This window comes from Phaethon lepturus, unplaced genomic scaffold (genome assembly GCF_000687285.1).
Source record: "Phaethon lepturus isolate BGI_N335 unplaced genomic scaffold, ASM68728v1 scaffold42418, whole genome shotgun sequence".
NCBI lineage: Eukaryota > Metazoa > Chordata > Aves > Phaethontiformes > Phaethontidae > Phaethon > Phaethon lepturus.
In genome coordinates this window covers 1-16,810 of record NW_010556258.1, presented here as the reverse complement: position 1 = coordinate 16,810, position 16,810 = coordinate 1, and the positions used below count along the sequence as shown (strand labels likewise).

The following is a 16,810-nucleotide window of genomic DNA, read 5'->3' as shown; positions in this document are numbered from 1 at the left end:
TTATGCAGTTTAGCTTTATGCATTCCTGTTCTTTCAAATTTTCCTTTAGGCCATCATGAGACGTGACTATCTCTAGTATCTATCTAGGTATTTGCATCTTGCTCATCACTGAGGTATCCAAGTTATTCTCATCCTCACAATATATTTCTGAGGTGCAGGTCACCTTCTCCAGGTGAGGAATTCAGCAGCACTACTCCAGTGAAAATAGGTATTACTAATTAAATATGGCCAGCAACAGTAAATGGAGACACACTTCAGAAGTATGAAGTTGTGATCTGTGTTAAGAAAAGGTGGGCAAGGATCGTTTCTTTCAGAGAAAGTGCGTGTGTGTGTGTGTGTGCGCGCGTGTATATATATATATATGTGTGTGTGTATAAAATACAATGACCAGGCAGAGCAGGGTGATGGCTCAGGGCTGGGAGACCCATGGGGAACGCAGCTGACCTGTGTTGCTGGCCTTGCTCTGCCTCACCTGGCCCAGGGGTTCCCAGTCTTGACAAGCTTCCATTTTGTGAAGAAAAGAAAAATGATAGAAAATTGTCTGAACAGCTCTGACCAACAGGCTACACAGCCTAAGTCTGCTATGTAGGGCCAGCCTTTATTTCCAAATGGTAGCACAAAGATTTTAGCAGCTCTCCTTCATTTTGAAAGTTATCAATGGGAAACTGAAGCTGAAAACATTGGAGGTTTCTCCAAGCTTTGTTTTAGGTGTCTGTCACATCAGGTTTGGTAAACTGAAAGACGTTCACGGCATAACATGTTTCATTCAGGAGCACAAGGCGGCATAAATGCATCCTTGTATCCTTAAACAAAATCCTAGACTAAACCAACCACCACCACCAAAAAAACCCCAAACTCTACAGGTCCTCAGATAATTATTTCCCAGATAATGTTCAACTTTCACCTTACAAAATTCACCCACTCTTAACACTAACCCAGAGACCTTTTGCTTTCAGACATTACAAGCGAGTTTACATGAGGTCTGAAACTAGGAACTTAGAGCAATCCCCGCAGCAGCTCCACCAAAGCTGTATCTGTAGTAACACATGATTCCTGTTCCTTACAGAGGCAAACCCAACTCCTGAAGCTTATGGAATAAATTATCTGATACCACAGGTCACAAAATTCAGTGGCATTACAGCAGCAGCCCCTGAACATACATGCTATTTGTTACTCTAACAATATATAGGATTAAAAACCCAACTTTGCTTTGTCATGGACTTTTTTTACTTCCCTACAACATTGTGAAGTCTCTAAAAGATGAAAGACAGCCATGTAACCAAATACTGTATGTTTTATGAGTCCTTCTCCGTGTCTAGCAACTGGAATAAAGACAAAAGCAGAACTGGATACCTGAGAGAGAAAAGAAAGCTTTTCCTGCAACAGACTTTTAATTCACAATGATACCTGAGACATTATTTCCTCAGGTCACTATAGAAACCTTTATCACCTTATGAAAGGTCATTGGGATAAGTGACAGGAGACATCAGTTTCTCTTAACAATATTGGTTTCTCTTCTTAAAATTTAAATACAAAGGCTAAAGATTTTCCAACTAGAAATGTAAAAGGCCATTAGAGTACCCAGTCAATATTCCTGAAATTATAGGACAGAAGCCTTTCCATTGAGGACACAGCAAATATTTTTACAGACGCCAGAGCATCGTATTGCAAAAAGGATGACCGGCTGTATTTTGACTGTAAACAGAAATAAATAAATGAAGAATCAGAAATACAGAATCAAATAAATGTATCTAAAAAAATAAGCCTTTCCCCAGTTGTTTGTAATCTAGAGAAAAATGTCTTGGCATGCTTCTAACATTTTTAAAGAACAATTTAAAACCCCACAACAGAAGGTACTTTCCAGTGCAGTCAGATCATAATAGCAATAAATGGCTCTGCCAAAATGATTGGGAAATATTCTGATTATAATTTTTTAATTGCAAAAAACATGTGTATTCAATATACGTTTGGTTTTCCCCCAGATACCAAAGGAGCTAAGTTTGGGCCAAGTTCTGCTTGCTTTTAGGTCTAATCTCATCTGAGGACTTGATCCCATTCACTGATCCAGGAGTGCTTCCTGGTGCATCTGCATATCCAGTACACACACCCCCCCCCCCTCCATGCAGGGGACAAATTGGATGCTGGTTTTGAGCAGGAATCTGCCATTTTGATGCAAATGACAGTTAAAGTGTTTATCAAAACCACATAAAAGATACTAGCAACACTGATAGAGGGCTTAATCCAGAGTGCTGCTGGTTTATTGTTCAAACTCAACACTGTGTCTTTCTGGGGACATTATGCAGGGGCTCACACAGATAACTGCCACACCGAAACACAATTAAAGGTGTTGAAGACAATTTTTTCTTTGGACTTCGGCTTTTTTTTTCCCTGCTGTATTTTTCTACCTCACAAAAACAGAGAGAAAAGCACATTCTAGTAGGTCTTGCAGAGGATAAGCCTCTGCTCATGTGATACTTGGGTCTGGTTTTAAAAAGCAGTGTCATGGAGTAACAACAACAAAATCAAAAAAGATTGGAAAGGACGCAAGAGCAGGGGGTTGCTTTATTTGAAATGCATACATGCTATGCACCACTGCTTGCTTAGTGTTCTGGCTAACGTTTTTGCTCTGTTTAACCTCATTTCTTTAAGCAGTCAGAGATTCATATTCACAGAAGAGGAAGGACTGTAACACATTGTAACTCACAGATAGGACTCCAAAAGCAAATTGTGTAAAAAGCATGAGACTGTGCAAAACCTGCAATGAATGTGTCAAGCGAAGCTAACCATGGAATATTTAGTTTTACATTTTCCTCTTAGAGCCAGTTCAGTGCAATGCAGTGTAAACATCATCCATTTTGTAATAAGTGAGAAGCACTCGCCAGCAGCAGCCCGGCCAGCCGGGTTTGCTCGCTCTGTGCCACAGGCGTGCTGTGGGGCTCAATGCTTACCAGGGAGAGCTTGGAGAACAAAATCCCTCCAAATATTTTCTCGTGGAAAGAGACAACTTGCTACAGAGCTCTGAGGCAATGGGAGAACTCTCGGAAGGTATACGATTTATTTACCATGAGCTTGAAAGCAAGCAAGCTGTACAAGAGACACTTGTTATGAATTACCACGCTCTCTCAAGGGATAGTTCTGTTGATAACATGAAGAATGTATTAAATGAATATCAGAGATTAAAACAATCTGCTTCTGCCAGATCCAAAACACAAAGACCATTACTGTCATACACAGAAATAAAGCCAGAATATTGAAACAGAAAATTGAAAAAAAAAAAAAAAAATCCCCATGTTAGCCTTGGTTATCAGCTTTTTTTTTCCCCAGGGTGGAGGAAAGAAGTCTCTAGATTGTGCACTTAAATCTAATGCAATCAGCTAAACAATGTCGAAGAAGCAGCCCTAAGCTTTGTCTATTCATTCACACCATTTTGTTATCTTTCCTGTTTATCTTAGAGGCACGCACAGGACCAGAATGAAGGTTAGTCTTTACAATATGACAAATCTACTGGTTTCCTATTTTAGAAGGTAAACAAGCCTTTTTGTGAAACTGAAATGCAGATAACGGAGCCCTGTAACGTTAAGTACGACATTAGATTGAACATGAGATTCCTGGACATGGTGGTGCATCCCCTGGGTGCAGGTCTGTTGGCCAAGTGCAAACACAGATAAACTGCAATTCAAATGATCAGCTTTGTCAAAATCTCTCATTTTATATCATTCTTGTAGTGCACTACAGTTCTGCAGCTTAAAAATCTGTACAGATTAAAACTAATTAACAGGGAGTGAAAAATGATCAATTTAACATGAATGTGACATGAAGTTTAGGCCACAGATTTGCTTCATGGGAAAAAAAAAAACTTCGCTTTTTTTTTTTTTTTTTTTGCTTTTTATCTTAAGTGAAAGTAAGATTTTTACAGCTAAGCTTTTTTGTAACGTCTTACGAAAGTGGATTTTGAAAAGTTTTTACCCGGGAGTTAAAAGCAGGGAACTAACAGGGAACACAGCATCAAGCAGCCCAGAGCACACGGAAAAGCTTATCTAGGTCACTAGCACCACCTATAGCTGGTACTAAATACTCCAGGCTCACGAAGACCCTGCACGCAGATTTCATTTATACCAACGAGTATATGAAAGTTAATGTACTACAGCTTGGCAACTAAAAAGTAACATTTGCACTTCCAAGTTTTCAGCCCTGGTACAATTTTCTATACCTGAAAACTTGCCTATCAGCAGCTAGTCTACCCACCTCCAAACTTGCATCTTAAAAAGTGAGTACCGCTGCTTTTGTGGCAACATACGGCCCCCAGCTCTAACCCCAGAGCAGCGCACTTCCACCAGCTCCTGTCCCACTGCCTTCCCAGGCAGAAGTTTCTTGTCCAGCTGGAGCACTTGGAGAGCTCCATCACTGGGGACTCCCGACATGCAAGCTCCTCAGTTGGGGTACTTAAATTCTGTACCCACATGGCTTGTAGAAATGAAAACATAATTATTCTTGACATCACCAGACTTCATAAAATCAACCAGCAGGAAATATTGGGAAGATGGCAAGTGAGCAAGCAGATACAGAGGCAGACTTACCGATGACAAAACCAAATATGTGAGGGGAGATGAATTTAAATTCTTTTGTCTTACAATAAAGAAAAATAATTTGTATTAAAACCTGGATCACCAATGGACTAGTTAATCCTATTCAAATGCCTAGCACAGGTTTTGAAAGCTGCCAGTATCTTAAGAGATATTTTCTATCACCATTTGTGTCACTCAATATTACAATTACTACAAAAGCAGTTGGAAGCAGTCTCCCACCTGCTTTGTCTCTGGTTTGATCCTGGTTGTAGTTTACCGCAAATCTTTGCTATGCTGATGCAAACGTTTGTGGAGCAGTGCTGTAAACTGGACCACTAAGAAGGATCCCCCCTCCCTCTCCACGTCCAATAGACTTGAACATCAACTACATTGAACTTTCCCCAAGCTTGCTCTGTGCAGCCCAGCTGCCCATCAGCACACGCCACAGCCTGGGCAGCTCAGACCTGCCGGCCGCTCGTGCTCCTGGGGACGCATCTCCTCCCTGCAACGCTAGTGCTGCGCGTGGTCTCTCACCTCTGCAAGCTGTGTGAAGAATGTGTATTTACTGTTACAGGACTGAACGTGCCCCATCTTTCACTAGATTTTACAATAACTACTGGCCCAGTGCACAGAAGCACTGTACACAGCCTGATGGTATAGATCATAGAACAGAATGGAATAGAATCATTTAGGTTGGAAAAAGACCTTTAAGACCATCACGTCCAACCATTAACCTAGAACTGCCAAGTCTCATGCGCGTATGTACACATATATTTGGAGATGGGTTAACAGTGAAGAACTGCTACTATGCCACACATTTTAATTCAAAGATAACAAAGTGTTTGATCTATGCTGCTCCAGTCATCATTTACAACCTGGATATCAGGGACCACATATAATAAGATCAAGCACTTACCTGTGATGCCTTTTATCTTCCAAGTGCTTTACAAGTAGCTGAAACACCGTTGAAATGATCAGGTCTGTGCTATCGGCACAACTATGAAACATGACCGAAGAACCACAAAACAGCAATGCCAGCGTTAAAATTCAAGGTATCTAGGCTTTCAATTTATTGCTCTCAGTGAATGTTCTGCAGTGATCTAATGTAGTAAAAACCTCCCGCCTACTTCTAATTTATATAAAAATAGGTGTGCTCGGTTAGCTAAAACTGGCTCTTGTCAGCTCCTTAAATCTGTAGGGAAGAGATAATTAACAGGTAACAAACCTCTATCACCAGAAAAGTTGGAGAACAAGTGTAGGAAATAATAAACCTTGCAAGACAACTGTCAGTGAACTTGCTTCGTATTTCAATGCAGCATGGAGCTAGGAAACAGGCCTTTAAGAATGCCTTTTTAATTAAGCATTTATGAAGCTTCTCCCTCTAACTGTCTTCTCTGACATCCACAAATGTCAGGCACACTGTCAGACAGTTCAAATCAAACCCCAGATTTTAAAGCCAAGATTATTTGAAAGGGCTTTTTGTTTTAAAGGAATACTAATTTAGAATCAAGGATTAGGAAGGCAGAAAAGATATGTATCTTCAAAAATACTATTTCCCATAAATAACGAAGACAGCAATACTGGCACATGCAAAGTTTAAACCACCCTTATTTCAACAAAAAGCAAAGTTCACATTTCAAGAAGAACCTGTACGACTGTACTTGTGAGTTATGACTGCATTTTCCTACTTGTCATTATAAAGCAGGAAGCCTTACACTGTGCATAGAGTATGTACCACACAGACAGGAGGAGCAGGGAGCACCCCTGCATACACAAAATAAAGGCTGTACAAGGTAAAAATTTCAAACATGAGTTTCTACTCAGAAAGTGGCCCTAATTATATAATCTCCATAAATTTCCCAGGCATGTTTCTAGCACATGAAGCCATCATTCAATGTCTCCCACTAGCAAATACTGTGAAATTTAACTTGACTTCGATTCCCCAAGAGGAAATCTCAGAGCAGGTTTTGATAACAGTCTCTTTTCAGTCTTGATGCATGTTAACAATTGTCCTTGGGATGCTGTCTGGCTGTGAAATGATCTCTGATTTTTTCAGATCCAGGCACCTACAGTGTCTATTTTCCCAAGTTGAGAGTCTGTTCTTTAACTAGATAGTTTGGTAGTGAATCACAGAATCATAGAATAGTTTGGGTTGGAAGGGAGAAGATACTATTAGCCACCGCTACAAAAATGCTCACCAGATAGGACTATAATATTGCATAGTTCAAAACACAGTCTAGAATTCATTCATTATAGAAATGCGCATCATATAATGGTAAATTACTATGTTATCGTGATCCAATCTGAATTTAGGATAGACTTTAAGACCTTGGATTAGAATCTACTATTTTTTTATTTTAAATTGAATGAATTCAATCTTTTCCTTTTTCCCTTTTAACTTGAAAAGAACAGAGCCAAAATGTAATGCACTTTTACCACCCATACAACTACAAACAAGCAGCATCAAAATAAAAACAAAATTAAGTCACATTTGTAAAAAATATATTTGCAGTTGTTTTGTTCTTTAAAACACAGGTGCCTCTGACAGAGATCACTGTGCCATATATATAATTTTAACAGTGTTCTTGCTAACAAAGTTAAGTTATTATTGATGGACGGACAAAGGTCTTTTGCTTTTTAAAAACAATCACCTGGTCTTCTGCATAAGCATTTCCAGATTAAGTGCCAGGTGCTAACAACTTGTACAGATACTAAGGAACAGCCCTCTTAAAACTTTAGTAGGGCTGCACTAGACCCAGTAGTAGTCATTCCTTACAGATCAACAATCAGCCAGGTGCAGTTAATGCATACATAGCATGTAATTGAAACAGACATCACTTAAAAATATACTTCAGAATAGCTTGGACTATTACCTTTTCATGTGTGCCCGAAAGAACGAGTCTGCTGTGAAGGTAATTCATCATAAGGTGAGGCTTTCTTATTTTAGCCAGAACAATACAAGAATGATATTCTGGGAAGCTTACTGCTTGCTGAAATTGTCAACAGTTGCTTCGATGCTCAGATTTTACAAAGAACACAGCCTCCGATTTCAATAGAGGCACATAAATACACACATCCTCTTTTTCACATACAAGATGTATGTCTCCATGTACAGACAAGTAAAATGTGTAAGTGGAAGGTATTTGGCTTTGTAGGACAAATCCTGCATTTACTTATGTCCTATGCATTTCTGTTGAACTCAGCACTGCCTCCGAGACTGAAATTTGTTTAGTAATAGTACTTCGCGACTAATCTGGTATGGAGTCTGCTGGACACAGCAAAGCTGCATGGGCTCCACTTTGAATGATAGAATAGGTCTGCTTAGGGGCTTCTGTGTGAGAGGATGAAGAAAATATAGGAGGAGGGGGAGCTGAAGTGGACACTGTTATACTCTGACCTCCATCACTAACCACAGTCACTTCTGTTGCTCCTTCTTGTATCAAAGCATTAAGGCCTTCCAAGTCAGAGCAGCTGATTCCAGAGCTGGTGATGAAAGCTTGGTTTGCGGAAGCCTCATGACTGCTGACAGGAGCACCAGGAATCAGAGTTTGATGTAAAGCGCTTCCATCGCTTTGGTCATGGGTTGTGAGAAGAACTGCTGGTTGTGCCACAGGCCCTGCTTCGCTTTGAGATATGGGAGGCGGAGGTGGTGCCAACAAACTGACTTGGCCCAGCAGCTGCAAGCGACTGTTGGCTGAGAGGTCTTCCTGATTCTGGCTAACTAATGTAGGAGGCACAACATTCACTGATGCAGCCTGAACGATACTGTTAGTCTGAGAGACCTGGTGACCCACAATGATCTTGACCCTTCCCTCATTGTATGGAGAAACCTGAGCAGCTTGAAGTGGAACCTGGAGGTGACTAACAGTAATTGGGGCACTGGTCTGCCGACTGGGATCCATCTGGAGCTGTAGAACAGCCAGTTCGTTATTTTTAGATCCATTATACATACTGTGCTGCTTCTTATGACTCCTAAGAGAATCTTCTCGAACAAAGGAAGCATCACACAGGTCACACTTAAATGCTTTCTTGGCATCCAATTTGGCAACTTGCCTGGAGCCACCTTGCTTTGGCCTGTCTCCTTCCTTCTTCTCCACAGTTTGCTTCTTGGTCTTGACTTTGTCACCATGAGCTTTCCTCATGTGAGTTGTCAGGTTGCTCCGCTGCTTGGTATCAAAGCTGCAGAATTCACATTTGAAAGGACGATCTTTGCAGTGAATTCGTTCGTGCACTTTCAGAGCTGCCTTGTTGGAGCAAGAGTAGTTGCACTCCGAGCACTTCACGGGCTGCTCGGGCTGATGAGTTCTTATATGGTGCCGAAGGCTTGTTTTGTTTCCACACTGAAATTCACACTCTGGACACTTGAGAGTATTTTCCATGCTGTGCTTGATACGAATGTGTGATTTCAAGTTTCCTTTCATGGCACACCGGACCTCACAGAACTCACATTTGTAAGGTTTCTCACCAGAATGCACACGCATGTGCCTCTTCAAGTCTGAATTAATTTTAAATTTAGCAGGACACATCTGACATTGGAAAGGAGCATCTCCTGTCAACAAAAAACACAGTTCAAATCACAGATGAGACCATGATCCATTGGAGAAACCAATTAAATACTTGTAAACTCCCAACATATTTTCAAGATGTAGAGAACTTTACTGGCACAGTACTGATCACCTGGTCTGGCATATTTGTGTGCAAACTCTCCATGAGCATGCCTGCCCACATCTGTTGCTTTTTCATGTCCGCATTTCTCCATTTTTAAATTCATTTTGTGTGTAAAACTGTTCGGTGTGCTCCAGAGAAGTGACTGAAGTTCTCATTTGTCCCTCTTTAGCATCAGTATATGTCAACTACTGTTTAAAAATTAATAAAAATAAACACTGTAACTTTAAGAGCTGCTGTATTTTTGAAGTCTAAGAAAATAACATAAACACTTCCATGTCTCTGGTTTATGCTGCAAGATATACAGGGAGGCTTGTAGGTTAACTTTAAGCCTAGGTAAAATGGTAGGCTACTGCAGAAACAGATGCTTAATGGGCACTAGCCTTACTGCTCAACCATATACTCCTTACTGCCTTTCTTGTACCAACATCTGTTCACATGGTGAGTTAGATTAGCTGACAAGAAAAACTGATCACTTTTTTGGCCCAGCTCATGTGGTGCCACGCAAATTCTATTGCTGGCAGAGGAAGGCAGTGCAAACTCTTCTACAGAACACAGGGAAATGTAGGGACAAAAGTCCATACCAAGGTCAGTGTCAGGCGACTGCACAACCACAGCATTACCACAGTTAGAGAAAGTAAGGGGGAAAAAAAAAGAAAAAGAGGGATCACAGCTACGTAAATGTAACTGGAAAAGACAAATGTGAGACTAATGAAACATGCGTGCAAGTATGCGACTCTAGGGAAATGTGCTTATGCAGAGAAGTAACATTAAGCTTTTGTTTTTCTGGCATTACAGAAACCAAGAAAGAGATATATGCACCATGTATCATGCCTAATGATGTTCCACAGATCACTTGAAGAAAATCTAATATAAGTTTGTATTCGTGCAAACAAGTATAGCAAATATTCATAAGTGTCTGGTGTTTTTTTTTTTTTTTTTTTTTGGAGAGCAATGCTGATCCAGAAACCTAACAATGGCAGTTGAAAGTTATGTCAAATTTTTAACTGATAAAGCATGAAAAACGAACACACTCATCTGCAAGATCTCTGTAAGCCTATTTATGTCAGACCACCTACACAAATAATCATCTGAATTGCCTGGATCTAAACCACTATTTAGCATTTTCGTTATTTGCAGGCTTGTGTCACAACATGCATGATCAAATTAAGCTGTAGCTCTGTTTAGTCCATAATCAATTCCAGAGTAAAGACCAGTGACTCTGCTCTGAAGTAATTAAAAAAAAAAAAATCCAAACTAAACCTACCAACCCAATTAAATAACTGTTCACTTTTTTCCCTTAATCAAAATGTGTAGTTATCTAAATTACCTGAGCATGTAGTGTTTAGGTAGATATTATTTTGAAAACCTGGAAGAATTGTGTTACTAGGTTCCAAGATACTCTTGGTGGGGGCAGGAAAAAGAGTGTACTCAGTTCAGCAAGCATTTATCTTCTTTAATAATCAAGCTGCAAATGGCTGATTTATTTTATAAGTTAGTATTTTATAGAGTTTGTGATAGCTGTATAATTTTGCATAATTTGCTTATCCAGCTACATATGTCATAGGTTTAGCTGCATATTTTCAAATCAAGTTGTGGCCTACTGTGCTAATCCATGTATCTGTTTAATAATTGAGATACATGGTGTATTATCTAAATTAAACAGATTTTATTGATGAAAATGCATTGTTTGTTCATCTAGTTTATTTTACAGTCTCAGCTGTACACTCAGCTACTGAATTTTTATCTACTTTGCTGATGAAGGTACAGTACGTATTTCAATGACTTAATTTTCACATACAGGGTAGCACAATATATGAAAAAGAATTAGTAATTTTATTGAATATAGCAAAGTATGCTGGTTCTGTTTATTTAAAGAGTGGTCTATGACTTACATTTTTTTTTACATTTCTGTCCATACATAATCGACACTGACCAAATATAACTTAGAAAAAAAAAGTGTCTGATCCTGGAATTACTAATTGTAAGAGTAGTTTTACTCAAATTAACAGGAAACTGATCTTTAGATGACTAGTTCAACAAGTAATGCTATGTAGATGATCTCACGCTGAGCAATGTAGATTACACTCACCTTCTAGAGAATGACTAATTTAATTCCAGTAAGCAATATATTCTACATACCAGTCTTACTTTTCCCTTAAAATTGTCTGTGTGCATAACAGCTTTGTAACCTAACAAGGATCAAATGATTACTTTCAAAATTCTTGTGCCTCCTTTCACTGAATCAAAAAAGTCCTTTTACATAAGAGGATTTATTTTAGAGAAATGGAAGAGACAACAAAGCTACAGACTTGAATTTCAGTGTAATTCAATTGCTTAATGTACAACAGACTGATCTACCAAAAAGAAAGAAGGTAGTCTAAAACCCCTTCCCAACTATTGCAATATTTAATGCCACAAAAATCTAACTCTACTGGAAATACAAGAGAAGCATGATCATTCATAGGTTCTTCCACAACCAAATTCAGAGCATGCCCATGTACATAAATGCACAAGTATGCATGCTCTTACCTGACATGGGGAATATGCAATACTGTATTCTCTGGCAGGTGTGTTTACTAACAGATAACTTCTCATAACAACCCATACTATTTTGACTGACCATCACATCTGCTTATATAGCAATAGAAAGAGGGAAACTTGCAAAACAACTGCATGACAGTCCTGACTGTTCTATCACAGCAGATTTGTGAAGTACGAAACATTCTTTTCTGCTACAGAGAGATTGGTTTAACCCTCCCCTCCTTCACAATGCACAAGGGACTTACTTCTTTTATCTACTCAAAATAAATCCCATCTTGCACACATCTGAACTACTGTTGTTCAGTACTCGAATTCAGAATCAGATGTAGGATAGGTTTAAAGCTAATCTAGCAATTACTGAACCATAACCACCTTGCAGCTAAAATTCACAGAACTAATCAAATGTATAAAAAGAAAACACAGAAACTAATCCAGTATCCTGGATTAGGTGAAAAACAACATACAAAGACAACTGTACAAAGACAATGGTACTGCAGTATCTTTACAGCAAATCTCTTCTAGGAACAATATATAAAAGAGAAATGTGATTAAAAGGAAACTTAGGCAAATAATGCAAATAAAATGATATAATGTTTGTAAGCCTGGAGGCTAAAGCTTTCTATCCACAGAGCAAAAATGATACGGGCAGAATATAGCTCCGACTGCTCATACTACACTATTTATGTCCATCAGTCTACACATGGAAGGTACCACAAAGAAAGGTCAATAAAAGTCTAACTTAAATTACTAATTACTTGCTAATTTACTGATGCAAGAAAAATTAGATTATGCAGCTGAGGTTTGCACTGATAGAACTAGTTCAATTATAAAATAATGTCAGTGTTTCTAATAGAGTGGACCAGATTTGAGAGACACAGACAGGAACCTAGATGCTCTCAATCAATAAATTAGATCCTTCAGTTCTACTGATTTAAGAACATCTAAGAGGCAGTTTCAAAACCAATTTAGAAGAAAATCTACCAAGAGTCAGATGTGTCTTCTGATTGCTTCCAGGTATTTCTAGTTGAGTTGTGTTGACCTGCTAGATTCTATGCCCAAGAAATTCATAGAAGCTAGATGTCTAGGTGCTTTGAGAATTCGAACAGGCCCCTTCTGGCATCTTGACATCCGTATACCTTTTAAAATCTTCTCAATGACCTTCAAACCTTTACAGACTCGAATTTTAGCATGAACTTACCTGTGTGGGATCTGAGATGTACGGTTAGCTGGCTAGAGTTGCGGCTTGCATAAGGACAGATCTGGCATTTAAAAGGACGCTCATTGGAGTGAATGCGCTGGTGTTTGTTGAGACTGCTGCTGTCAGCAGCTGCATAGTCACAGTGTTTACATTTGTAAGGCTTCACCCCAGTATGGGAACGCATATGCATCTTCAGCTTATCTTTACGACTAAAACATTTGTTACAAACTTCACATTTATGGGGCTTGTCTCCTGAAACAAACGGAAGAGCATCAACATATCAAGATTTTTTGCACCATAAGGATGTTGCTGCAATAAAAAAAGCACAAACTAAACACTTAATAGAAATAGGGCTAGCTCTGAAAAGCTAGACATTGGATTTCAGCAGCCACCCTATCAGCTAAGAACTCTACTATGCTCCAGAAGGCTGTGTGCACAAGTGCAAGAAGTTTAGAAGACCCTTTATAACTCTGAAATTGCGGTTTAGGGGGAAGGGAGGTGAAATGTTGGAATCATTGTTTCAGATGAAGAACAAACTAGGTTTATGCACCACCACAATGCACCCTGATAAACACATGGTCTGCACCTCTGAAATTTAACTATGCCTTAAACTGATGTACACGTTTCATAGTTGTGAGTGCCCATAGTGGGACATGGCTTACCCCAAACGGGCAATTCCCCAGGCACAGAGAACTACAATACTAGAATGTACAGATATACGTGTACATTCTAGCTAATTTATCTATAGATACATTATTTTGTAGGAAAATACCTTCTGGCAAAAATCTGAAAGGAGGAAACCAATCAAAAATAAAATATAGCAACTATATAAACCTGTGTGTGTTCGTAGATGACGTTCCATATCCTTCATACCATAGGAAGTCTTGAACTGGCAACCTGAAAAAGTTAAGATCATGAAATTCAAGGAAAATCTAACAAAAAAATGAAAATATACTACCATACTTTGGGCATTATGTTTCTTTTAAAGAACGTTTTATTTAAAAATCAGTATTAAACAGAAAACGAATTGCCCATCTTGTTTACTCAAATCTACTTAAATTAGTAATCGGCTAACTATGAACTTTAGTTTTTTAATGCTTCTCCTAGAAGGCAACTCGCTCTCTGTTTTCTCTAAGCTTTGAAACAAATTTTCTGGAATCTCTGCCTAGGATTTGAGATGCTCTTTATAGTACACAGGGGATGCTGGGCGAACTAATTAATTCCATGCATGACTTCAAGTTAGTGCAATTGGGAACTCAGGTAACAGCTCACCATTCAGGAATTCTGCCCAAGTAGAGAGTGCTACAGTTTTACAGCACAGAAATGAACGCTAAGAATTTGAAACGTGCCTTTCAAATGAAGGCAAGCTTGTGAAAAAGAGACTGTAACTTCTGCTACTATTAACATGACTACTCATCTACATGGCTGTCTCTGCACACGTTTTCTGCATATCGCATGGTTTTTACTCATTAAGGGCTCCAAATACTTTGGTTCCATCCATCCTTATAAAAATGCTAACCGACCAAAGACAAAACATATAACGCAAAACAAATGTATAATATTTCTCACGCACCTCGACAGCGGTGAGCGAAAAGGTAACAAGATCCTGCTCTTACATTGCTACGGGTGTGGGCATAGGCCAATGTCTATATGCAAACCCACTGCAGCATCACCAGACACTGAAGGACCAAAGTCTAAGGACACGTGAAATCAATAGCAAAACTACTACTGGTATCCATGGTAGTACATCACACCTTTAGTAAGTAGGTTGCCTTCCAGGTTCTGTGCATCTTAACTGCTTAAGAAAAACAGAGCTACCATTCATATCACTATTTGAAACCTATCAATTTTAAAATTAAAAGGAAGAAGGCCTAGTCCACATCTTACCTGGATAGCAGCAGTTTAGTTTCTTCTGTGTAAGTGAGGAAGTAGATTTTCTTGAACGTGCTTTTGGTGGTGTAGAGACAATAGCAGCAGTTTGAGGCTCACTGGTCTCACTGGGCAGGTATGTTTGATAGCCATGCTCAAAAACAAACTCTGGTGCAGAAACTAAACACAAAAAAGAGCTCAATTTGAGAACATTATCTTCTCCAATGAGAAAAATCTAATTATTTTCTAGTTTCATTAATTTCTTCTCTATTCTGTTTTTTTCCAGAAAAATTAATGTTCCTGGGGGAAAGGAGAAAGGCTTTTCTCTCCCTTGCTATCAGTGAAAATTCTGTCAAGACCTGGTGATTCACACTGAACTTAGTATGACCCTATGTAGGCCCACTTGTCTGCTTCTGAATTCTATCTGACTGCACCGTTCAGTTTCTTCAGACATTCAGTTTCTTATGATGCCTGTCCAGGTCTTACATTAATAAAGGTATGTTTGTTTTTCAACAGTGGCTGTGCTACAGCCCAAAGGAGAAAAAACTCAAATTATTTATATGGCCAATGTTGTCAGAAAGGCGTCATGTAAACAAATTTTTAAAAAATTAAGAAAGCTCAGCCTCTTTCAACTATACTTTTAGTTTTAGTTTCACCTGTTATTCCTGTAACAGCTATCCCAGCCAAAGTAGCAGCTTTTAAATTAATTAAACAACGCTATACCCCAAAAGGGCAGAAAGATACAACTGCTCTCATTTTAAAGATGAATAAGTATGAAGCAGAAAAATGACTCATCCAAAACCCACATGGAGTTGAGGGATTATAATACAAAAATTCCTGGAAGTGAGCCCTGAATTCAGTTTGTTTCACTGCTCTTCCAGATTCTCTGGTCTAATCTGTCTATCCAAATTAAAGTAAAATAATCTGGATTTTAGTAAGGTCCCAGACAAAATAAAATAAACTATATATAGAAGAGCAAACCTTCACACACGGAACAAAATTCTAGTTTTATTTAAATGTCTGCAGGATCAGGACCTCACTTGAGCCTTCGCATGGGCAGAAATTTTGAGTAATACTTTTCCTGCCAATTACTTGTGGGAGCAATGTTAGGGAATGCAGTGTTCTCACATAAAAAGGCCTGGATTGGCGCCTGACAGCAATTTTGTGTCTGTTTTTCATCAAAAGCACTCTTAAAAAATAAAATGCATAGTAATTTGATTATTTTTCATAAGTATTAACAATTTTAATTAGTTTGCATAAGTTGGTTATACAACACATGAGATTTAAGCAATTCTTTAAGTGAATTTGCTAATCGTGACGCCAGTTAAGTAACTGCTGTCATACAAAAACCAAGAAGGCAGCATGCCACTTTTTTTCTTCCTTTGCTTGCAGGTATGTGACCACTAACGTGAAAACTGTCATTTTGGCTTAGTGTGATGGGGACATGCAAGCAGAGGACTACGCAACGTTGCCGCTTTGCATGAGTCGCGTGCTTTCAAGCTCCTGGTACCTAATACCAAAATTACCTGTGATGGTTTGGGTCTCTGAAGCAATGGTCCTGGCTGTGGTTTGTGCCTGTGTCGGTGGCACCGTTTCTTCCGACACAAACTGGACCGTACTCGTGGCCCCGGCCGTTGCACTGGTGAGCTGGCAACCGCTTTGCTTGTGCCCAACGAAGGCATCGAGGTTATTGAACTGCTGCTTGCAGATGCCACAAATGTGGATGTCGGGGGTGAGCTCCACCAGCACAGTGGTGCCGCCGGGAACTAGGGAAATAGGAGCACGGTCAGGAGGTTGTCCTGAGAAAAGGGAAATGGGTGAAACCGCTCCAACTGACGCACGGACAGTCCGCTGACCAAACGCCCCGGCTACGGAGGAGCCCCTTCGGGGCGCAGAGCGGCGGGGGTGATTCAGGTACCGCCGGACCCCCGGGGCGGGGCCGCACGGGGCTGCCGGGAGAACGGGCCGC

At 39.6% G+C, this 16,810-nt stretch overlaps 1 protein-coding gene across 1 annotated transcript; it reads right to left on the bottom strand.

Moving 5' to 3' along the window:
• Nucleotides 1-6,894: 6,894 nt before the first annotated feature.
• On the bottom strand, nucleotides 6,895-16,607 carry ZFP64 (ZFP64 zinc finger protein; the record flags this gene model as incomplete). Its single annotated transcript, XM_010292419.1, has 5 exons — nucleotides 6,895-9,114; nucleotides 12,973-13,224; nucleotides 13,807-13,869; nucleotides 14,860-15,021; nucleotides 16,368-16,607. Coding segments are annotated over 5 exons (2,018 nt in total), but the record flags the coding sequence as incomplete, so codon positions are not given.
• Between the last annotated feature and the right edge of the window lie 203 nt (nucleotides 16,608-16,810).